The sequence below is a fragment of the Oncorhynchus kisutch genome, linkage group LG3 (assembly GCF_002021735.2).
Source record: "Oncorhynchus kisutch isolate 150728-3 linkage group LG3, Okis_V2, whole genome shotgun sequence".
NCBI classification, from domain to species: domain Eukaryota; kingdom Metazoa; phylum Chordata; class Actinopteri; order Salmoniformes; family Salmonidae; genus Oncorhynchus; species Oncorhynchus kisutch.
Genome location: NC_034176.2, coordinates 37,692,318 through 37,717,403, shown reverse-complemented (window position 1 = coordinate 37,717,403; position 25,086 = coordinate 37,692,318). Strand labels below are relative to the sequence as shown.

General features: G+C 42.4%; 1 protein-coding gene across 6 annotated transcripts in view; it reads right to left on the bottom strand.

Moving 5' to 3' along the window:
* Positions 1-25,086, bottom strand: part of ppp3cca (protein phosphatase 3, catalytic subunit, gamma isozyme, a) — a 72,626-nt gene that overhangs the window by 34,952 nt on the left and 12,588 nt on the right. For all 6 annotated transcript variants that reach the window (XM_020474435.2, XM_031805545.1, XM_020474447.2 and 3 more), the window contains exons 2-3: positions 19,952-20,149; positions 16,526-16,650 (exon numbers count right to left, since the gene is read on the bottom strand). In XM_020474435.2, the coding sequence (XP_020330024.1) occupies positions 16,526-16,650; positions 19,952-20,149 (323 nt within the window). The remainder of the gene's footprint in view (positions 1-16,525; positions 16,651-19,951; positions 20,150-25,086) is intronic.

Genomic DNA, 25,086 nt, shown 5'->3' with positions numbered 1-25,086 from the left:
GTGCCGTCATCCTTGCTTTGCACAAAAAGGGCTTCACAGGCAAGGATATTGCTGCCAGTAAGATTGCACATAAATCAACCATTTATCGGATCATCAAGAACTTCAAGGAGAGCGGTTCAATTGTTGTGAAGAAGGCTTCAGGGCACCCAAGAAAGTCAAGCAAGCACCAGGACCGTCTCCAAAAGTTATTTCAGCTGCGGGATCGGGGCACCACCAGTACAGAGCTTGCTCAGGAATGGCAGCAGGCAGGTGTGACTGCATCTGCACGCAAAGTGAGGTGAAGACTTTTGGAGGATGGCCTGGTGTCAAGAAGGGGAGCAAAGAAGCCACTTCTCTCCAGGAAAAACATCAGGGACAGACTGATATTCTGCAAAAGGCACAGGGATTGGACTGCTGAGGACTGGGGTAAAGACATTTTCTCTGATGAATCCCCTTTCCGATTGTTTGGGGCATCCGGAAAAAAAACTTGTCCGGAGAAGACAAGGTGAGCACTAGCATCAGTCCTGTGTCATGCCAACAGTAAAGCATCCTGATACCATTCATGTGTGGGGTTGCTTCTCAGCCAAGGGAGTGGGCTCACTCACAATTTTGTCTAAGAATACAGCCATGAATAAAGAATGGTACCAACACATCCTCCGAGAGCAACTTCTCCCAACCATCCAGGAACAGTTTGGTGATGAACAATGCCTTCTCCAGCATGATGGAGCACCTTGCCATAATGCAAAAGTGATAACTAAGTGGCTTGTGGAACAAAACATCGATATTTTGGGTCCATGGCCAGAAAACTCCCCAGACCTTAATCACATTGAGAACTTGTTGTCAATCCTCAAGAGGCGGGTGGACAAACAAAACTCCACAAATTCTGACAAACTCCAAGCATGGATTATGCAAGAATGGGCTGCCATCAATCATATGGCCCAGAAGTTAATTGACAGCATGCCAGGGCGGATTGCAGAGGTCTTGAAAAAGAAGGGTCAACACTGCAAATATTGACTCTTTGCATCAACTTCATGTAAATTGTCAATAAAAGCCTTTGACACTTATGAAATGCTTGTAATTATACTTCAGTATTCCATAGTAACATCTGACAAAAAAATATCTAGACACTGAAGCATCAAACTTTGTGGAAATGTATATTTGTGTCATTCTCAAAACTTTTGGCCACGACTGTATACTCTCTTGGGTAAATGGATTATACTAGCTGTAGTAGGCTAATATTTTGAGCGTGAACTGTATTATATGGACTGGAATTACGCACATTGTTCAAACCATTCTAAAACAAGGAGAGAACATGGGATTCTGGTGCAGCACATGGCCTTCAAAGGTATAGGCCGACGAATTTGATTGAAAAGGGCCTATTTGTCTAGTTAGTAGGCTGAGTAACCGAGTGGCGCACCGGTCTAAGGCACTGCATCTCAGTGATAGAGGCAACACTACTACAACAGACCCTGGTTCAATTCCAGGCTGTATCACAACCGGCCGTGATTGGGAGTCCCATAGGGCGGTGCACAATTGGCCCACCGTTGTCTGGGTTTGGCCGTCATTGTAAATAAGAATTTGTTCTTAACTGACTTAATCAAATAAAAAAGGTTTTAAAAATATTTCCCCTAATGTTCTTAGCCTAGTAGGCTCTTTTGCGCTATATTGTTGCTTAATTCCTTCCTCTCTTTCAACAGTTAAATGAAATAAGTTTTGTTGTCCTGATCTTCATCATTCTAATGACATCCTTAATTATTATAGGACTAGAATCAGATGCAGAAGTCTTTCCCTTCTCACGAAGATTGAATGGTTATGGGTCTGAAATTATAACTGCTTTTGCCTTTCTCCATCACGTGTTCACTCTTTCAAACTACCAGTGATTTCTAGTGGCTGCTGTATTTAACATTCAGCAAACAAGCTTGTGTACCTGTGAGTCTATTGGTATAAGAAATGCTAAACCATTATGTCCAACAAGGTCTAGCTTTTCCTGCATGGGACTTGATGTTAATGACAAGATGGCACCAATAGAGATGGCAGCTTCGCTTCTAGTCCTTAGGAAACTGTGCAATATTTCTTTTAAATGTATTATTCCTTACATTGTTAGCCCAGAAAACATTAAGTGTCAGAGAGACGTCAACTTAACAGCCAAACAGCACTACGATCAAGAACACGACTTTCCCAAAGCGGATCCTTTGTCTGCACCGCCCAGGGCATTTGAACTGATTCCAGAGGCCGACCCAAAACAACACCGCCGGAGGAGGGGGTACCGGAGCGGTCTTCTAGTGAGGCTTCCAAGTATATTACTAATTGCTCATTTCCAAACTGGAAACCATATATCCTGAGGCTGCATTTATTGTAGCTGGGGATTTTAACAAAGCTAATTTGAGAACAAGGCTACCTAAATTCTATCAGCATATCGATTGTTCTCCACGAGCCAATAACATGCTCGACCATTGCTACTCTAACTTCTGTGATGCATACAATTCCCTCCCCTGCCCCCCTTTTGGCAAATCTGACCATGACTCCATTCTGTTGCTCCCCTCCTAAAGGCAGAAACTAAAACAGGAAGCGTCCGTGCTTAGGTCTATCTAACGCTGGTCTGACCAATCGGATTCCACGCTTCAAGATTGCTTAGATCACGTGGACTGGGATATGTTCCGGGTAGCCTCAGATAATAACATTGACGTATACGCTGAAAATCGGTGAGCGAGTTTATAAGGTAGTGTATAGGAGATGCTGTACCCACTGACTATTAAAACCTTCCCTCACCAGACACTGTGGATTGATGGCAGCATTCGCACAAAACTGAAAGCACATAATACAGCGTTTAATCATGGCAAGGCGACTGGAAATATGGCCGAATACAAACAGTGTAGTTATTCCATCTGTAAGGCAATCAAACAAGCAAAGTATCAGTATAAAGACAAATTGCAGTCGCAATTCAACGACTCAAACACGAGACGTATGTAGCAGGGTCTACAGACAATCAGATTACAAAAAGAAAACTAGCCCCGTTGCAGACATCAATGTCTTGCTTCTAGACAAATGAATCAACTTCTTTGCGCGCTTTGAGGACAATACAATGCCATTGACGCGGCCTGCTACCAAAGACTGTGGGCGCTCCTTCTTCGTGGTCAATGTGAGTAAAACATTTAAACGTCTTAACCCTTGCAAGTCTGCCAGCCCAGACGGCATCCCTAGCCGCGTCCTCAGAGAATGCGCAGACCAGCTGGCTAGTGTGTTCACGGACATATTCAATCAATCTCTATCCCAGTCTGCTGTCCCCACATGCTTCAAGATGGGCACCATTGTTCCTGTTCCCAAAAAAGCAAAGGTGACTGAACTAAATGGCTATCGCCCCATAGCACTAACCTCTGTCATCATGAAGTGCTTTGAGAGACTAGTCAAGGATCATATCACCTCCACCTTACCAGTCACCCTAGACCCACTTAAAATTTGCTTACTGCCCCAATAGGTCCACATACAATGCAATTGTCATCACACTGCACAATCCCATCTGGAAAAGAGGAATACCTATGTAAGAATGCTGACAGCTCAGCATTCAACACCATAGCACCCTCCAAGCTCATCATTAAGCTTGATACCCTGGGTCTCGACCCCGCCCTTTGCAATTGGCTCCTGGACTTCCTGACAGGCCTCCCCAGGTGGTGAAGGTAGGAAACAACATCTCCACTCCGCTGATCCTCAACACTGGGGCCCCGCAAGGGTGCGTTCTCAGCCCCCTCCTGTACTCCTTGTTCACCCACGACTGAGTGGCCATGCACGTCTCCAACTCAATAATCAAGTTAGCAAACGACACACCTGTGGTAGGCTTGATTACCAACAATGACGAGACAGCCTACAGGGAAGTGGTGAGGGCCCTCGGAGTATGGTGTCAGGAAAATAACATCTCAATCAATGTCAGCAAAAGAAAAAGCAAAAGAAAAGAGATTATCGTGGACTTCAGGGTGCACACCCCCTATCCACATCGACCTGACAGCAGTGGAGAAAGTGGAAAGTTTTAAGTTCCTCGGTGTACATATCACCGACAAACTGAAATGCTCCATGCACACAGACAGCGTGTGGTGAAGGCGGAGCAACAGCGCCTCTTCAACCTTTTGGCTCATCACCAAAAACCCTGACAAACTTTTACAGATGCACAATTGACAACATCCTGTCGGGCTGTATCACAGCCTGGTACGGCAACAGCACCGCCCTCAACCGCAAGGCTCTCCAGAGGGTAGTCTGCACATTGCATCACCGGGGGCAAACTACCTGCCCTCCATGACACCTACAGCACCCGATATCACAGGAAAGCAAAAGAGATTGTCAAGGACAATAACCACCCGAGCCAATGCCTGTTCACCCCGCTTCCATCCAGAAGGCGAGGTCAGTACAGGTGCAGCAAAGCTGGGAGAGATAGATTGAAAAACAGCTTTTATCCCAAGGCCATCAGATAGCACAAAGAGGTGGCTGCTTACCTACAGACTTGATATCATTGGCCATTTTAATAATGGAACACTAGTCACTTTAAGAAAGTTTACATATCTTGCATTACTCATCTCATATGTATATAATGTATACTGTATCCTTCACCATCTATTCTTTATAGTCAATTGCATCTTAGCCACTCTGTCACTGCTCATCCATATATTTTATACTTATATATTCTCATCCCATTCCTTTACTAGATTGTGTGTATTAGTTCTGTGTTATTTGTTAGATAGTGCTGCACTGTCAGATCTAGAAGCATAAGCATTTAGCTACACTCGTAATAACATCTGCTAACCATGTGTATGTGACCAATAACATTTGATTGGACTTCAAGAGCTAAGGAGAGTGTAAGGAGAGAGGCCTGTGGAGCACATGTGCATGCATATTGTGCAAGAGACAGAGGCTATAAGTTAGAAGCTTATTATGCATAACCCATCATTAATTAGCTAACAATAAGCCTAATACAAAATTGAATAGATTACCTGGAAGAGGTAGGCTGGGACATCTGTATATAGGGTTATACAGTATATCAACTAGAACAGAATGATCTATTTCTGGTGCAATTTGAATGGAATTGATGAGAACACAAGACTGTGAAAGAGTGATTGCGTGTGTGCACTGATTTCAAGCAACGATATTCGAGTGATAAGCTGTTTTAAAATAACGCTGTAAAAAAAATCTTTACAATAAACAAATTAGGTGACCCCCAAAAGCCAGATGGAGACGGGTAAATTAGACAAATATTCAATCTTTATACGCTGCTCAAAAAAATACACTAAAATAACACATCCTAGATCTGAATGAATGAAATATTCTTATTAAATACTTTTTTCTTTACATAGTTGAATGTGCTGACAACAAAATCACACAAAAATTATCAATGGAAATTACAAATGTATCAAGCCATGGAGGTCTGGATTTGGAGTCACACTGAAAATTAAAAGTGGAAAACCACACAGGCTGATCCAACTTTGATGTAATGTCCTTAAAACAAGGCTCAGTAGTGTGTGTGGCCTCCACGTGCCTGTATGACCGCTCTACAACACCTGGGCATGCTCCTGATGAGGTGGCGGATGGTCTCCTGAGGGATCTCCTCCCAGACCTGGACTAAAGCATCCGCCAACTCCTGGACAGTCTGTGGTGCAACGTGGCGTTGGTGGATGGAGCAAGACATGATGTCCCAGATGTGCTCAATTGGATTCAGGTCTGGGGAACGGGCGGGCCAGTCCATAGCATCAATGCCTTCCTCTTGCAGGAACTGCTGACACACTCCAGCCACATGAGGTCTAGCTTGGTCTTGCATTAGGAGAAACCCAGGGCCAACCGCACCAGCATATGGTCTCACAAGGGGTCTGAGGATCTCATCTCGGTACCTAATGGCAGTCAGGCTATCTCTGGCGAGCACATGGAGGGCTGTGCGGCCCCCCCAAAGAAATGCCACCCCACACCATGACTGACCCATCGCCAAACCGGTCATGCTGGAGGATGTTGCAGGCAACAGAACGTTCTCCACGGCGTCTCCAGACTCTGTCACGTCTGTTACATGTGCTCAGTGTGAACCTGCTTTCATCTGTGAAGAGCACAGGGCGCCAGTGGCGAATTTGCCAATCTTGGTGTTCTCTGGCAAATGCCAAACGTCCTGCACGGTGTTGGGCTGTAAGCACAACCCCCACCTGTGGACGTTGGGCCCTCGGGGAGTCTGTTTCTGACCGTTTGAGCAGACACATGCACATTTGTGGCCTGCTGGAGGTCATTTTGCATGGCTCTGGCAGTGCTCCTCCTTGCACAAAGGCGGAGGTAGCTGTCCTGCTGCTGGGTTGTTGCCCTCCTATGGCCTCCCCCACATCTCCTGATGTACTGGCCTGTCTCCTGGTAGCGCCTTCATGCTCTGGACACTACGCTGACAGACACAGCAAACCTTCTTGCCACAGCTTGCATTGATGTGCCATCCTGGATGAGTTGCACTACCTAAGCCAACTTGTATGGGTTGTAGACTCCGTCTCATGCTACCACTAGAGTGAAAGCACCGCCAGCATTCAAAAGTGACCGAAACATCAGCCAGGAAGCATAGGAACTGAGAAGTGGTCTGTGGTCACCACCTGCAGAATCACTCCTTTATTGGGGGTGTCTTGCTAATTGCCTATAATTTCCACCTGTTGTCTATTCCTTTTGCACAACAGCATGTGAAATTTATTGTCAATCAGTGTTCCTTCTTAAGTGGACAGTTTGATTTCACAGAAGTGTGATTGACTTGGAGTTACATTGTGTTGTTTAAGTGTTCCCTTTATTTTTTTGAGCAGTGTATTAAAGATTATGCTGCAACAAATGTAGGACTACCTGCCACAAGACAAAATGTTACCATGATGAGATGATCGATCGACACATTATAAAAACTGCGCTCCAATCTGAGATGGGCTGTCTGTCCCCACCCTGAGCATTGAGGATTCATCATGCTGAGGCCGTAGAGAAATCAAATCAAATGTATTTATATAGCCCTTCGTACATCAGCTGATATCTCAAAGTGCTGTACAGAAACCCAGCCTAAAACCCCAAACAGCAAGCAACGCAGGTGTAGAAGCACGGTGGCTAGGAAAAACTCCCGAGAAAGGCCAAAACCTAGGAAGAAACCTAGAGAGGAACCAGGCTATGTGGGGTGGCCAGTCCTCTTCTGGCTGTGCCGGGTGGAGATTATAACAGAACATTGCCAAGATGTTCAAATGTTCATAAATGACCAGCATGGTCAAATAATAATCACAGGCAGAACAGTTGAAACTGGAGCAGCAGCACGGCCAGATTTAGACAACCCATATCATTTAACAGTTCCATTTCACGCCATGCTGTTCATATTAATAATACATTATAATTTATTGGTTTCTTGCAGTTATTTATCCTGGGAAAAGGGAGTGGTTTTGGGCAGTAAATCTCAGTTACCGCGTTCCCGCCATTCAACCCTAGTGCTTGCGTTGTAAAAAGGGAAGATTGGCTGTGATGGTAGACAGACTTGATCCTCTCTCAATCAGTAGACGACATGAAACATTTGACATAAGTATCAAAGTAACAAAACGTCTAGCACCAAACTGTTTCGATACTAGAAGATGAAAAACAGTTAAGACATTTCGGCATACAGTGCAACACTACTCTGCTGTGAGGATCCAGGTTTCCATTCTAGGGGTCAAGTCTACCCGTTCCTGCTCTTCTTTTTACTGGCTGCAAAATCCATTATTTAAATCCTCTATCAACGTAAATAATGGAAATGCTTTAATCCACTTTACATGACAACGGCTCCTGGACAGAAATGTTCATTTAACACTCTAATTTCAAACTAACAGAAATGCTAAATCATGCAGTTACCATGATGACCATTCAGAGAGCACAGGAAATCAGCAGAAAGAAAACCCATTAAAAAAAAAAAATCCAACAGCAGTCTCATTTTCGTTTTTTTCTAGTTTCAGCAGACCCAATTTCAGGAGGCCACAAAAGCTATATGGGGATACAAAAATGGGTCTGATCTACATTAACCAAATCTGTCACGGCAAAACATGTCAAATCAGCACTCAATAGTAAGCTTGGGCTGTAAGCATGCATCCCAAATGGCACGCTATGCCCTATAGTGCTGGAATTAGTCCTAAAGCTTCATATTACCCATTACTTCAAAGTAACGTGCTACGTTACAAAATTACTTTCTGTGCAGATTAATGAGTTCTATTAATTGTCATATTACTTATAGTAAAATATAACTGAATTAAACTGAAATATATTTTTCAACTTGAGGAAAGCATGGAATCGCAGTTATTCTACAAAGTGATATTTTTAACGAAATTCCGTCTGCTGGTGATTGTCAAGCAAATAACGGTCAGTCTCACGTTAATTCACCGTTAATTAACAAACACATTTAGCATCTCCTGGCTTCCACAAATAGCCTACAAGCCATTTTAAAAAGTCAAATAAATCCATGTAATATAGCCTACACCTTCACAATAAATCCAAGTCTAAAGAAACATGATATGAAAAAAAAAAGTCCTTATGTTAGGTCCTGATGTGGCTATGCCAAATGACTGTGTGCTACACCAGTTGCTTTAGCATACAATATTTGCTTATAATCTGTGGCATTATAGTATGAATACAATTAAACAAAATGTTAAATATATATTTTTTTCCAAACGATGAGGGAGTACGCACATGCGGCTATTCTGTGTTGAGCGGCTAACAAAGAAATATGTACTCCTATATGCTTAATTTAGAGTTATTAATGTAACTTTAGTTGTTCTACAACAACAAAAAATACCCCCAAAAATATTGGGCTATATGTTTTGATTTTTAATACATTGTAAGGCTGCATGATGAGACTAAAGATTATTTGAAAAAAGTTGCTTGAAAGGCATGAGCTTTGTATATACAGTGCCTTCGGAAAGTATTCAGACCCCTTGCCTTTTTCCACATTCGGTTATGTTACAGCCTTATTCTAAAATTGATTAAATTGTTTCCCCCCCTCATTAATCTACACACAACACCACATAATAACATAACAAAAACAGGTTTATAGAAATGTTTGCTAATTAATAAAAAATAAGACAAATATGGCATTTCCTTAAGTATTCAGACCCTTTACTCAGTACTTTGTTGAAGCACCGTTGGCAGCGATTATAGCCTTGAGACGTTTGGGGTATGACGCTACAAGCTTGGCACACCTGTATTTGGGGAGGTTCTTCCATTCTTCTCTGCAGATCCTCTCAAGCTCTGTCAGGTTGGATGGGGAGCGTCGCTGCTACTTTCAGGTCTCTCCAGGGATGCTTGATTGGGCTCTGGTTGGGCCACTCAAGGACATTCAGCCACTCCTGCGTTGTCTTGGCTGTGTGCTTAGGGTTGTTGTCCTGTTGGAAGATGAACCTTCACCCCAGTCTGACGTCCTGAGCGTTCTGGAGCAGGTTTTCATCAAGGATCTCTGTACTTTGCTCCGTTCATCTTTGCTTCGATCCTGACTAACACCCAGTCCCCACTGCTGAAAAACATCCTCACGGCATGATGCCGTCACCACCGCACTTCTACATAGGGATGGTGCCAGGTTTCTTCCAGACATGACGCTTGATATTCAAGTCAAAGAGTTCAATCTTGGTTTCATCAGACCAGAGAATCTGGTTTCTTATGGTCAGAGTCTTGAGGTGCCTTTTGGCAAACTCCAAGCAGGCTTTCATGTGCCTTTTACTGAGGATTGGCTTCAGTCAGCCACTCTACCATAAAGACCTGATTGCTGGATGGCTGCAGAGATGGTTGTCCTTCTGGAAGGTTCTCCCATCTCCATAGAGGAACTCTGGAGCTCTGTCAGAGTGATCATATGGTTCTTGGTCATCCTCCTGAATTTAGGCCCTTCTCTCCCGATTCCTCAGTTTGGCCGGGTGGCCAGCTCTAGGAAGAGTCTTGGTGGTTCCAAACTTCTTCCATTTAAGAAGGATGGAGGCCACTGTGTTCTTGGGGACCTTCAATGCTGCAGACATTTTTTGGTACTCTTCCCCAGATCTGTGCCTCGACACAATCCTGTCTCGGAACTCGAGAGACAATTCCTTCAACCTCATGGCTTGGTTTTTGCTCTGTCAACTGTGGGACCTTATATAGACAGTTGTGTCTTTCCAAATCCTGTCCAATCAATTGAATTTACCACAGGTGGACTCCAATCAAGTTGTAGAAACATCAAGGAAGGTCAATGGAAACAGGATGCACCTAGGCTCAACTTCAAGTCTCAAAGCAAAAGGGTCTGAATACTTATGTAAATTTGCAAAAATGTCTATAAACCTGTTTTCGCTTTGTCATTATGGGGTATTATGCGTCAATGGTGCGACAAACAAACAAAAAATCCAGTCAGCGGCAGTCCTGTGGCTGAAAACAGCTCGATGATGAGAGGATGAAGGAGAAGCTAACAGGCGGGCCACAAATGGACAAGTAACGGCACAGTACAACAGTGGTGTGCAGAACGGCATCTCGGAACACACAACTCGTCGGCCCTTGCAACAGATTGGACCACACAGCGTTCCATTTTTATAAGCAAAAAACAAAAAGCGGCTCCAGTGGACAATTGAGAAGTGGAAAAACATTGCCTGGTCCGACGAGTCCCGGCTTCGGTCGTGTCATGCTGATGGCAGTCAGGATTTGGTGTAAAGCAGCATGATTGGTACAGGTACAGGCTGATGGCGGTGGTGTAATGTTTTCCTGGCACACGTTAGGTCCCTTGATACCAACTGAGCAACGTGTAAATCCACAGAATAATTCAGGTTGTTCCAGAGGCAAAGGGGGGGGTTCAACCCGGTACTAGATGAGTGTACCTAAAACTGGCCACTGAGGATATATAACGCACAGGCAGAGATATGATTCTGAAAGTATAATTGAAAAAGTAAACAATTCTATTATCCAATTTTAAAAAGTGACACGTTTTATTACTGTTTTAAAGTAATCTGATTACTGTAATGCGTTACACTCAACATGGATGCCATATATAGTGCACTACTTTTGACCAGAGCCTAAATGGGCCTGTAGTGCCATTTGGACCTATCAGCAGCAGGGCTGTCTAAGAAGTGCTACAGCTCATTAGGGTCAAAACTCACCACCATCTTGCTGTCTCACCACTGATGCACTAGATTCCAGACACACAGGCAGTCTTGAGGGTGGATAGTCTGTGGGTCTGTCACAGAGGTGGAGGCCTGATTATACAAAGACAGCTGGTTCTGTGAGGGGGCCTCAGACTTAGCTATGTGAGACTCTCTTTTAATGCACGCACAGCCAGTCTCCTCGCACACCAACAACCAATGAACCCTACTTAGAAGCAAACACAAAAAATACTAGTCTACACCAGTGGCAAACCTGCCAACCCTGTCCAACTTTTTAGAGTACCAGACACGGGCGGGGAAATAGGAGATGTAACACTCGCTGAATTGGGGTACTTTAACCCCGCAGATCACAAACTGGCAACACAAAGTTTAAGTAGGCTACCACAAAGGGAATCTGAACACTGTTCGCTAGAACAGTCTGGTGTTTCAGATTATGTAAAGGTGCCTATTGTATTTCTTTGCAGCGCATACATTTCAGATTTTCGAAATTGATAACATCTCAAAAATAAGTACAAAGGCATTTTAGAAGCATTGCCTTTATAGCTAATACCGGACACGCATTCATTCACTCCCCCCCCCCACACACACAATGTCAAAGTGGAATTATAGTTTTACAAATTGCATTTTAAGGATGGAATGTCTTGAGTCAACCCCTTTGTTATGGCAAGACTAAACATTTGCATAACAAGACACATAATATGTTACATGATCTATAAATGACATAATAAGATAGTGGTTAAAATGATTTAACGTTAAAACATCTCTGTACCCCACACATACAATGCATTCAGAAATTATTCAGACCCCTTGACTTTTTAAACATTTTTGTTACATTATAGCCTTATTTCTAAAATGTATTAAAATACAAATTCCTCAAATCTACACAGAATACCCCATTATAACAAAGCAAAAACAGGTTTAGAGATTTTTGCGAATGTATTACAAATAAAAAAACAGACCCTTTGCTTTGAGACTCAAAAATGTATCTCAGATGCACCCGGTTTCCATTGATCATCCTTGAGATGCTTCTACAACTTGGAGTCCACCTGTGGTATATTCAATTGATTGGACAAGATTTGGAAACGCACACACCTGTCTATATAAGGTCCCACAGTTGACAGTGCATATCAGCACAAAAACGAAGCCATGAGGCCGAAGGAATTGTCCGTAGAGCTCAGAGACAGGATTGTGTCGAGGCACAGATCTGGGGAATTGTACCAAAACATGTCTGCAGCATTGAAGGTCCCCAAGAACAGTGGCATCAACCATTCTTAAATGGAAGAACTTCCCAGACGTACAACAATCTCTGCAGACCTCCACCAATCAAGGTATGATAAAGGTATACCTTACAATCAAGGTAAGGTATGATACAAAAATTGTGGGAGGTTTTTTATTAGACTTTAGTGCATGTTTTGACATCATTGATCACAATTTGCTGCTGGAAAAACTTATTGGCTTTACACCCCCAGCTATATTGCCTCTCCAACACAATCCAGGCAGAGTCAGGTATTCCCCAGTGCAGCTATCTAGGCCCCTTAATATTTTCCATCTTTACTAATGACCTGGCTCAGATTAAAGCATGTGTGTCCATGTATGCTGATGACTCAACACATCAGCTGCCACAGCACGTGAAATCATTGCTGCAGTTCGTTTCAGAATGGGTGGCAAGAAATAAGTTTGTCCTAAACATTTCATAAATGAAAAGCATTCTATTTGGGACAAATCATTCACTAAACCCTAAACCTCATCTAAATCTTTTAATGAATAACGTGGAAATTTAGCAAGTTGAGGATACTAAACTGCTTGGAGTAACCGTGGATTTTAAACTGTCATGGACAAAACATATTGATGCAACATTAGCTAAGATGGGGAGAGGTCAGTCCATAATAAAACGCTGCTCAACACTAACAACAAGACCGGTCCTACAGGCTGTTATTTTGTCGCATTTGGACTACTGTCCAGTCGTGTGGTCAGGTGCCACAAAGAGGGACTTAGGAAAATTACAATTGCCCCAGACAGGGCATCATGGCTAGCCTTCAAAATGTACACAGAGAGCTAACATTGATATTATTAATGTCAATATCTCCTGGCTCAAAATAGAGGAGAGACTGACTTCATCACTACTTGTATTTGTGAGAGGTATTGCCATGTTAAATGCACCGAGCTGTCTGTTTAAACTACTAGCACACAGCTCAGACACCCATGCATACCTCACAAGACATGCCACCAGAGGTCTCCTCACATTTCCGAAGACCAGAACAGACAATGAGAGGTGCACAGTACTACATAGAGCTACGACTACATGGAACTCTATTCCACATCAAGAAACTCATGGAAGCAGTAAACACAGCAAGAACAAAAAATATATATATATATATATATATATATATATATATATATATATATATATATATATATATATATATATATATATATATATATATATATATATATATATATATATATATATATATATATATATATATATAAAAACACACCTTATCGAACAGTAGGGCTCCCGAGTGGTGCAGCATTCTAAGGCACTGCATCTAATTTCTAGAGGCCTTACCACAGACCCTGGTTTTAACTTGCCTAGTTAAATAAAATAAAAATGTAAAAATTAAATAGCGACTGTGTAGAGACACACGATAGCATAGATTTTGTGTTGTGGATATGTGGTAGAAGGGTAGTGGCCTGAGGGCACACACTTAATCTATTGTGAAATGTAATGTAATGTTTTTTGAATTGTATATAACTGCCTTAATTATGCTGGACCCCAGGAAAAGTATAGGGATCCATAATAAATAAATACAAAATGGCTGTCTAGCAATGATCAACAACCAACTTGAAGAATAGCTTGAAGAATATATATATTTTTTAAGTGCAAATATTGTACAATCCGGGTGTGCAAAGTTCTTAGAGACTTACAGCTGTAAATCACTGCCAAAGGTGATTCTAAGATATACTGATTGACTCAGGGGTTGAATACTTGTCAAATCAAGATATATTACATGCTGACCACACCGCTCGCATAGCAAAATAAATGTTACTCAATCATTGCACCCACACTGCTCGCACACGTGAAGAAGCGTCTGCGTAGCCAGGCACTAAAATAGACCGTGGTTATATTTGTGACGCAAGAACCGCTGCCTCTCCCATCTCCTCATTGGTTTATAGAAGCATATACCCACGTGGGTGATTGAAAGATGAACTGAGGTCCACACTCCAGTCCAGTTAGTAGTGCACCTTACAGTTGGTTGTCAACTGTGATATAGTCCAAAGAAGAAACAGCCTGAAGTAGGAGAGATTTCATTTCTAATACTCTGTTTACTCTTATCTGTGGATTAATTGTCCAAGTAGAGGACCTTGTGCATTTCAGGTAAAATAACAACCCAATGTTTATATCCCAGGACAAATGATCTAACAACAGCAAGCTAGCTAGCTAAATTGCCATAAATGATTTTCGACCTGTCCCCAAATTAATATAGTTGGATCAGAGTTTGTTTTGATATTTCAACCAGCGTGTCCTGATCGCGTCTGGTGTGGGTGGACAAAATCAACATGCGCTCGATGGTGGACGCACGCACGCGAGCGGTCTGGTCAGCATGATAGTTATATATATATTTTACAAACGTTATAATTTTTCTTCCAGTTTCAAATTAGTATTTGGTGTAATCGTTGACAAAAGAAATGAATTTAACAAAAAAAACTTTAACAAAAAAATGTCAATGGGTGTGAATACTTTCTTAATAAAGCACTGTAGGCCTTAATAAAGCACTGTGGTCTACACACCCAGTTTACCCAGAATAATCTAGCTAACTAACTAACTAGAGGACACTGACCCCAATTCACATGCTCTGCCTTGAGAAGAGCAACAAAAGTATGACCACGAACCAAAATGGCAGCTGTTATTAAGGTTTTGATTATGTGATGTAACAAAAGACTTAGCAAACTTGACCCTGAGCAACGTTCAGACATGAAATAATTCCACGTGAGAGCACAGCAGAGTGGATGTCCCTCAATGGGCTTGAGAGGTAAATACAGAGCGAGAGATGTCTAAATGAAACATGGCACACTAGTCCAGCAGGGCCAGATACACATCACCGTGTTATACAGTTGAAGTCGGAAGTTTACATACACTTAGGTTGGAGACATTAAAACTTGTTTTTCCACCACTCCACAAATTTCTTGTTATAGTTTTGGCAAGTCGGTTAGGACATCCACTTTGTGCATGACAAGTCATAATTCCAAAAATTGCTTACAGACAGATTATTTCACTTATAATTCCCTGTATCACAATTCCAGTGGGTCAGAAGTTTACATACACTAAGTTGTGACTGTGCATTTAAACAGCTTGGGAAATTCCAGAAAATTATGTCATGGAACTAGAAGCTTCTGATAGGCTAATTGACATCATTTGAGTCAATTGGAGGTGTACCTGTGGATGTACTTCAAGGCCTACCTTCCAACTCAGTGCCTCTTTGCTTGACATTGTGGGAAAATCTAAAGAAATCAGCCAATACCTCAGAAAATAAAATTGTAGACCTCCACAAGTCTGGTTCATCCTTGGGAGCAATTTCCAAATGCCTGAAGGTACCACGTTCATCTGTACAAACAATATTACGCAAGTATAAAACACCATGGAACCACGCAGCTGTCATACCACTCAGGAAGGAGACGTGTTCTGTCTCCTGTACTGTGAAGGGAGTAGTACACAGCATTGTACCAGATCTTCAGTTTCTTGGCAAATTCTGGCATGGAGTAGCCATTATTTCTCAGAACAAAAATTGCCTGACGAGTTTCAGAAGAAAGTGCTTTGTTTCTGGCCATTTTGAGCCTGTAATCGAACCCACAAATGTGGATGCTCCAGATACTCAACTAGTCTAAAGGCCAGTTTTAATGCTTCTTTAATCACAACCACAGTTTTCAGCTGTGCTAACATAATTGCAAAAGAGTTTTCTAATGATCAAGTTGGCTTTTAAAATTATAAACTTGGATTAGCTAACACAACGTGCCATTGGAACACAGGAGTGATGGTTGCTGATAATGGGCCTCTGTACGCCTACGTAGATATTCCATTAAAAGCCGTTTCCAGACACAAGTCATTTACAACATCAAAAATATCTACTGTATTTCTGATCAATTTGATGTTATTTTAAATGAACCAAAAACAAGGAATTTTCTAAGTGACCCCAATCTTTTGAACGGTAGTGTCCCTCTGCCGCTTTGCTCGCCTTCAAACACAACACAGGGAATTTCCTCCTGCAGCAGGCTCTAAATAAGGCCAATCGTATTTATCTTCTCCCTTTGAGTGCTCTGGAATAGACTCACCAAGAAGTCGCCAAACCTGATCCCCAACTTTTTATTCACTCCTCCGCTTCACCCCAATTCCGATTATCCTTTTTCATTGGCAGACTCAAGGAGAGGGGGAAATTGGGTCAGTATGGTAGAATCACCTCAATACTGAAGTAGCCTCGGTCTACGTAGTCTCCAAGGAAAAGATAACGTGTGTTGCTGGGCGAGCCTCCCACTTCAAACAGCTTCATTAGGTCAAAGAACTGGCCGTGGACATCTCCACACACTAAGGACAAACAAACAACACTGTTAGGGAAGGAAACAAATAGGTCATTATCCTCTAGTACAGGAGAGACATGGTCTGATATGACAATACTTTGATATGCACAAGAGTGAGAGTAATTTCAGAGTTACCCAATTCTGTCTATGACAAAGTAATCTATTCATATACAGCGAAGACATGTAGGCCTATTTGCATCTGATTGAGGCTGTGTGTGAGCACTAGCATGGTGCAGAACAGATATGCTAAGCTGGACCAGGACAGTAAGGACAGCTGTGTGAAACTGGGAGTTCAGTTCAAAGCCATTTGATGACACCCATAACTCAGGCCAGCAAAATGGGTCCACTCCAATACACCTTCTGTCAACAGATACAGTTAACAGTTGTGTGGTACCATGGCATAGTGCCCAGGCATGTGCTGTGTTTACTCTGGGCCTGGTTGGGCACTATTCCATGGCACTGTGCGAATGTCTGTCTGCTGGGTGCCAGAGAAAGAGAGTTGTGCATGTACTATCCTCACTCACTCAGCATGTGTGTAGGCCAGAGGGAGCAGGCTAGCCAGCAGCATACCACCCTGCATCCCAATGCTGGCTTGCTTCTGAAGCTAAGCAGTGTTTGTCCTGGATGGGAGACCAGATGCTGCTAGAAGTGGTGTTGGAGGGCCAGTAGGAGGCACCCTTTCCACTGGTAAATGTTTTGTTATCCCAATGCCCCCGAGCAGTGATTGGAGACAATGACCTGTGTAGGGTGGCGTCTTTCGGATGGGACGGTAAACGGGTGTCCTGACTCTCTGTGGTCACTAAATATCCCATGGCACTTATTGTAAGAGTAGGGGTGTTTACCCCGGTGTCCTGGCTAAATTCCCAATCTGGCCCTCATACCATCCCGGTCACCTAATCATCCCCCCTCCTCTCCCCGGTAACTATTCCCCAGGTCGTTGCTGTAGATGAGCATGTGTTCCCAGTCAACTCAACTGGTAAAATAAATTACAAAATAAAACCCTGATGGAACTAGTCTAATCCCTGCGTTCTCACCATTCTATTTCACTTGTGCAGTAAAACAATGGAGAGATCAGGCTGGTTTCACCAGCCGAGGAGAGTTAAGTTTTATGAGTCGTATGTACGGTATACACATGGTATACACTGTCCAATGAAATGCTTACTTGCGGGGTTCCTTCTCAACAATGAAACAATAAGAAATAATAAAAGGATAGTACGAACATAAAGTAAAAGCCTCATTAGAATAGAATACAGTTGAAGTCGGAAGTGTACATACATCTTTGCCAAATACATTTAAAAACTGTTTTTCACAATTCCTGACATTTAATCCAAGTAAAAATTCCCTGTCTTAGGTCAGTTAGGATCACCACTTCATTTTAATAATGTGAAATGTCAGAATAATAGGAGAGAGAGTGATTTATTTCATATTTTATTTATTTCATCACATTCCCAGTGGGTCAAAAGCTTACATACACTCAATTAGTATTTGGTAGCATTGCCTTTAAATTGTTTAACATGGGGTCAAACATGTCAGGTAGCCTTCCACAAGCTTCCCACAATAAGTTGGGTGAATTTTGGCCCATTCCTCCTGACAGAGCTGGTGTAACTGAGTCAGGTTTGCAGGCCTCCTTGCTCGCACACACTTTTTCAGTTCTGAGGTCAGGGTTTTGTGATGGCCACTCCAATACCTTGACTTTGTTGTCCTTAAGCCATTTTGACACAACTTTGGAAGTATGTTTGGGGTCATTGTCCATTTGGAAGACCCATTTGCATCCAAGCTTTAACTTCCTGACTGATGTCTTGAGATGTTACTTCAATATATCCACATAATTTCCCTTCCTCATGAAGCCATCTATTTTGTGAAGTGCACCAGTCCCTCCTGCAGCAAAGCACCCCCTCATGATGCTGCCACCCCCGTGCTTCACGGTTTGGGTGGTGTTCTTTGGCTTGCAAGCCTCACCCTTTTTCCGCCAAACATAACGATGGTCATAATGGCCAAACAGTTCTATTTTTGTTTCATCAGACCAGGGGACATTTCTCCAAAAAGTATGATCTTTGTCCCCATGTGCAGTGGCAATCCGTAGTCTGGCTTTTTTATGGCGGTTTTGGAGCAGTGGCTTCTTCCTTGCTAAGCGGCCTTTCAGGTTATATCGATATAGGACACGTTTACTGTGGATATCGATACTTTTGTACCCGTTTCCTCCAGCATCTTCACAAGGTCCTTTGCTCTTGTTCTGGGATTGATTTGCACTTTTCGCACTAAAGTACATTTATCTCTAGGAGGCAGAACGTGTCTCCTTCCTGAGCGGTATGACGGCTGCGTGGTCCCATGGTGTTTATACTTGCGTACTATTGTTTGTACAGAAGAATGTGGTACCTTCAGGATGAACCAGACTTGTGGAGGTCTACATTTTTTTTCTGAGGTCTTGGCTGATTTCTTTAGATTTTCCCACAATGTCAAGCAAAGAGGCACTGTGTTGGAAGGTAGGCCTTGAAATACATCCACAGGTACACCTCCAATTGACTCAAATTATGCCAATTAGCCTATCAGAAGCTTCTAAAGCCATGACATAATTTTCTGGAATTGTCCAAGCTTTTTAAAAGGCACAGTCAACTTAGTGTATGTAGACTTCTGACCCACTGGGTAAAAGTGACAATCTGTCTGCAAACAATTGTTGGAAAAATGAAGATGTCCTAACCGACTTGCCAAAACTATAGCTTGTTAACAAGAAATTTGTGGAGTGGTTGAAAAACGAGTTTTAATGACTCCAACCTAAGTGTATGTAAACTTCTGACTTCAACTGTACATTTTTGTGCATAAGTGTAATACAGGAAGGCACAATTTATAGTTCAATATTTACATGTCTTTTGGGGAAGGGGAAATTGGGGAAATTATTTAAATTGTGCAGTATTTAGCAATCATAAGTCTGGTTGCAGCAGTTGATGTGTGTAGCATGAATGAGTGTGTGTGCGTGCTAACGTGTGGAGAATCAGATCAGGTGGTCAGTCCAGTTCAAGAGTTCAGCAGTCTTATGGCTTGTAGATCAAAACTGTCTCTGAGCCTGTTGGTATCAGACCACATGCTTCAATAAAATGTGCAATAAAATGCTAATTAATTACTTAAATCATACAATGTGGATTTTTGTTTTAGATTCCGTCTCTCACAGTTGAAGTGTACCCATGATAAAAATTACAGACCTCTACATGCTTTGTAAGTAGGAAAACATGCAAAAATCGGCAGTGTATCAAATACTTGTTCTCCCCACTGTATGTCTCAAACGGACTAATAAAGTACTATTCTTCCCTTACCTGTGATGGGTGCCTCTACCTCCAGCATGCATTTCTCCTGTCTCAGGATGTTGGCGCCGTCGTTGATGACCCGGAGGGCCACCTCTTCCTCCAGCCGGCCCTCCTTCACTAGGTGGGTGCGGAGCGTCTCTGCGTTGGGCTTGCCATCCTCAAACAGCTCCTTCATAGAGAGACGCTGCTGGGGAGGGTACGGCACGGCTTGACAGGGGAAAAGAGGGTAAACAATATTAAGGATGTGTCCCAAAAAAAAAGCACCCTTTTCCTATTTAGTGCACTACTTTTGAGCAGGGCTTTGGTACAACCTAGGTCCACTGGGTCCCACCCACAGAGATTTCTCTTGCATTTAGCTTTAATACCTCCATGAGTCAGTCAGTGTGCAGTGATCTACAATGCATTATGTCTGACAGTGTTCTACAGATTGCTCATTTGTGCTGGCAAACCGCATACTATCTAAACTCAGCAAAAAAAGAAACATCCCTTTTTCAGGAATCTGTCTTTCAAAGATAATTTGTAAAAATCCAAATAACTAAACAGCTCTTCATTGTAAAATGGTTTAAACACTGTTTCCCATGCTTGTTCAATGAACCATAAACAATGAATGAACATGCACCTGTTGAACGGTCGTTAAGACACTAACAGCTTACAGACGGTACGCAATTAAGGTCACTGTTATGAAAACTAAGGACACTGAAGAGGCCTTTCTACCGACTCTGAAAAATACCAGAAGAAAGATGCCCAGGGTCCCTGCTCATCTGCATGAATGTGCCTTAGGCATGCTGCAAGAAGGCATGAGGACTGCAGATGTGGCAAGGGCAATAAATTGCAATGTCCATTCTGTGAGATGCCTAAGACAGCGCTACAGAGAGACAGGAGGGACAGCTGATTGTCCTCGCAGTAGCAGACCACGTGTAACAACACCTGCACGAGATCAGTACAGCCGAACATCACGCCTGCGGAACAGGTACAGGATGGCAATAACAACTGCCGAGTTATACCAGGAACGCATATTCTCTCCATCAGTGCTAAGACTATCCGCAATAGGCTGAGAGAGGCTTGACTGAGGGCTTGTAGGCCTGTTGTAAGGCAGGTCCTCACCAGACATCACCAGCAACAACGGGACTATGGGCACAAACCCACCGTTACTGGATCAGACAGGACTGGCAAAAAGTGCTCTTCACTAACGAGTCGCGGTTTTGTCTCACCAGGGGTGATGGTCGGATTCACGTTTATCGCCGAAGGAATGAGCATTACACCGAGGCCTGTACTCTGGAGCGGGATCGATTTGGAGGTGGAGGGTCTGTCATGGTCTGGGGCGGTGTATCACAGCATCATCGGACTGAGCTTGTTGTCATTGCAGGCAATTTCAATGCTGTGCGTTAAAGTGAAGACATCCCCCTCCTCCTTTGACCCCCTTTTGTTCAGGGACACATTTTTCCCATTTATTTTAGTCACATGTCTGTGGAACTTGTTCAGTTTATGTCTCAGTTGTAGATTCTTGTTTATGTTCATACAAATATTTACACATGTTAAGTTTTCTGAAAATAAACGCAGTTGACAGTGAGAGGACATTGCTTTTTTTTGCCGAGTTTACATACATACGTTTACACAAATTCGCCTAGAGAGCCCACATCTTAGGCAATAAAACAACAATAACCCATCAAGTAGTAATTTAAGACAAACTGATGGAAAACCTTTCCCATCTGCATCCAGTGTCTACCCCAGCCATTAATAGATTATATGGCAGCAGGCAGCCGTATCCCGTGGTAGGCTTGTCAGTCAGTGTCAAATTGCACACCTGGTCGGGCGGTAATCTATTCTACAGTCCCACAATCCTTTGCAGAGTGCAAAAGGTTGCTATCGTGTAAAATCCTTTATTGTTTTAGATACTGGACTCTCAGCTGTCAAAACAATTAAGAGAGAAATGTCCATCTTTTGTTAAAAAAAAAAAGAAAAAAAAAAGGGTGAATTGTTGTGATGAGTGAAAAAAATACAGTTACATCACAATATTATTTTGGACAATATTATACAGATACTTTGACTATCGATAGCATTAGCTAGTGCTAGTCGACTGTACCTGCACCAATACACCAGTATTTTTCATCCTATAGCTTGTTCTCTTTAAATAGTGAGCCAACATGTTTTCAGCACTTATTTCAATGACTGATCAAAACTTGTTTTAATTATGCCTCTCGTGTCTCGGCAGCTGACATACACAGAGTATACAAAACATTAAGAGCACCTGTTCTTTCCATGACAGAATGACCAGGTGAATGCTATGATCCCCCATTTATGTCACTTGTTAAATCCACTTTAAATCAGTGTCGATTAAGGGGAGGAGACAGGTTTAAGGGATGATTGTTAAGCTTCGAGACAATTGGGACATGGATTGGGTATGTGTGCCATTCAGAAGGTGAATGGGAAAGACAAAAGATTTAAGTGCCTTTGAACGGAGGATGGTAGTTGGTTTTTTTCACGCTCAACAGTTTCCCATGGTCCACCACCCAAAGTGCATCCATCCAACTTGACAACTGTGAGAAGCATTAGAGTCAAAATGGGCCAGCATCCCTGTGGAACGCTTTCGACATCTTGTAGAGTCCATGCCCCGACAAATTGCAATACATATTGTATTGCCACCTAAGTATCACGATAATATCGAATTGTGAAGTCCCTGGCAATTCCCAGCCCTGCTAAATTGCATAGCAACTAGAGGTCGACCAATTATGATTTTTCAACGCCGATACCGATTATTGGAGGACCAAAAAAGCATTAATCGGACGATTTTTTAAAATATGTATTTGTAATAATGACAATTACAACAACACTTATTTTAACTTAATATATACATCAATACATTTAATTTAGCCTCAAGTAAATAATGAAACAGGTTAAATTTGGTTTAAATAATGCAAAAACAAAGTGTTGGAGAAGAAAGTAAAAGTGCAATATGTGCTATGTAAGAAAGCTAATGTTTCAGTTCCTTGCTCAGAACATGAGAACATATGAAAGCTGGTGGTTCCTTTTAACATGAGTCTTCAATATTCCCAGGTAAGAAGTTTTAGGTTGTAGTTATTATAGGAATTTTTCCCTCTATACCATTTGTATTTCATTGACCTTTGACTATTGGATGTTCTTATAGGCACTATAGTATTGCCAGTGTAACAGTATAGCTTCCGTCCCTATAGTTAGCGTGCGCTAACTAGCTAGCCATTTCACTTTGGTTACACCAGCCTCATCAGCTGATAGGCTTGAAGTCATAAACAGCACAATGCTTGACGTACAATGAAGAGCTGCTGGCAAAACACACGAAAGTGCTGTTTGAATGAATGTTTACGTGCCTGCTTCTGCCTACCACCACTCAGTCAGATACTTGTATGCTCAGTCAGACACGCTAGATATTATCTAGTAATATCATCAACCATGTGTAGTTAACTAGTGATTATGATTGATTGTTTTTTATAAGATAAGTTTAATGCTTATCAACTTACCTTGGCTTACTGCATTCGCGTAACAGGCAGTCTCCTTGTGGAGTGCAACGAGAGAGAGGCAGGTCGTTATTGCGTTGGACTAGTTAAATATAAGGTTGCAAGATTGGACCCTCCGAGCTGACAACGTGAAAATATGTGGTTCTGCCCCTGATCAAGGCAGTAAACCCACTGTTCCTAGGCCGTCATTGAAAATAAGAATGTGTTCTTAACTGACTTTCCTAGTTAAATTTAAAAAATTACATCGGCGCCCAAAAATACCGATTTCCGATTGCTATGAAAACTTGAAGTCGGCCCTAATTAAATCGGCCATTCTGATTAAATCGGTCAACCTCTAGTAGCAACACCTGCAAGCAATTAGAAAAGATTATGACAATGATGCTGCTTTTAGGTGTAGACTATACTACTACTATACGTATGGAACTTGGAGGTGGGTCGGCAGTTGGAATACAGGAAGCAACCATCTCCATTCCTTAAAACAGAAAAGCAGTGTGTTTTCATTTTAGAATTCAACAGCCAGCCACCCAGACAGACAGGGTCGTGATAAGGCTTTTACCACATATTTGTGCCCATGCTATTATTTCCAGTGTGGCAGGTACTGTAGGTAGGGCCTAACATTCCCTTCGACCTGGTTGTTACATTGGTAGCAGGTCAATTGACCTCGAAGCTTTCATAGAGCCACAGTCTCTTCATCTAACCTACTACTAGCACAGGGGAGTAAAGACTAGAGACACTAGTCTTCTTTAGAAAACAATGACCAAATCAGACACATCGAATCAATCTTGGATCTTCTGTCTCTCAACTCTAGCCTGCAGGTGAATGGAAATATTGTATTGCTGTCCCGCCTAGTATGACAAAGCATGAGCATACAATGCATCAACAATGAGCTTAACAGGGCTCTAGACTAACTTTTTCCAACAAAGGTTTTCAGTTGATGGCACCAGCACATGATATGGTCGCACCAATTTTTCACCGCTGCAAGGTGATTAGCGAAATGCTTGTGCTTCTAGTTCTGACCATGCAGTAACATCTAACAAGTAATCTAACAATTTCACAACAACTACCTTATACACAAAAGTGTAAAGGAATGAATAAGAATATGTACATATACATTTATGGATGAGCGATGGCCGAACGGTATAGGCAAGATGCTGTAGATGATAGAGTACAGTATATACATATGAGATGAGTAATGTAGGGTATGTAGACATTATATAAAGTGCCATTGTTTAAAGTGACTAGTGATACATTTATTACATCCAATTTTTAATGATTAAAGTGGCTAGAGATCTGAGTCAGTAAGTTGGCAGCAGCCACTCAATGTTAGTGATGGCTGTTTAACAGTCTGATGGCCTTGAGATTGAAAAACAGCTTCTGTCTCTCGGTCCCAGCTTTGATGCACTTGTACTGACCTCGCCTTTTGGACGATAGCAGGATGAACAGGCAGTGGCTCGGGTGGTTGTTGTCCTTGATGATCTTTATGGCCTTCCTGTGACATCGGGTGATGTAGGTGTCCTGGGGGCAGGTAGTTTGCCCCCGGTGATGCGTTGTGCAGACCTCACTACCCTCTGGAAAACCTTACGGTTGTGGGAGGAGCAGTTGCCGTACCAGGCGGTGATACAACCCGACAAGATGCTCTCGATTGTGCATCTG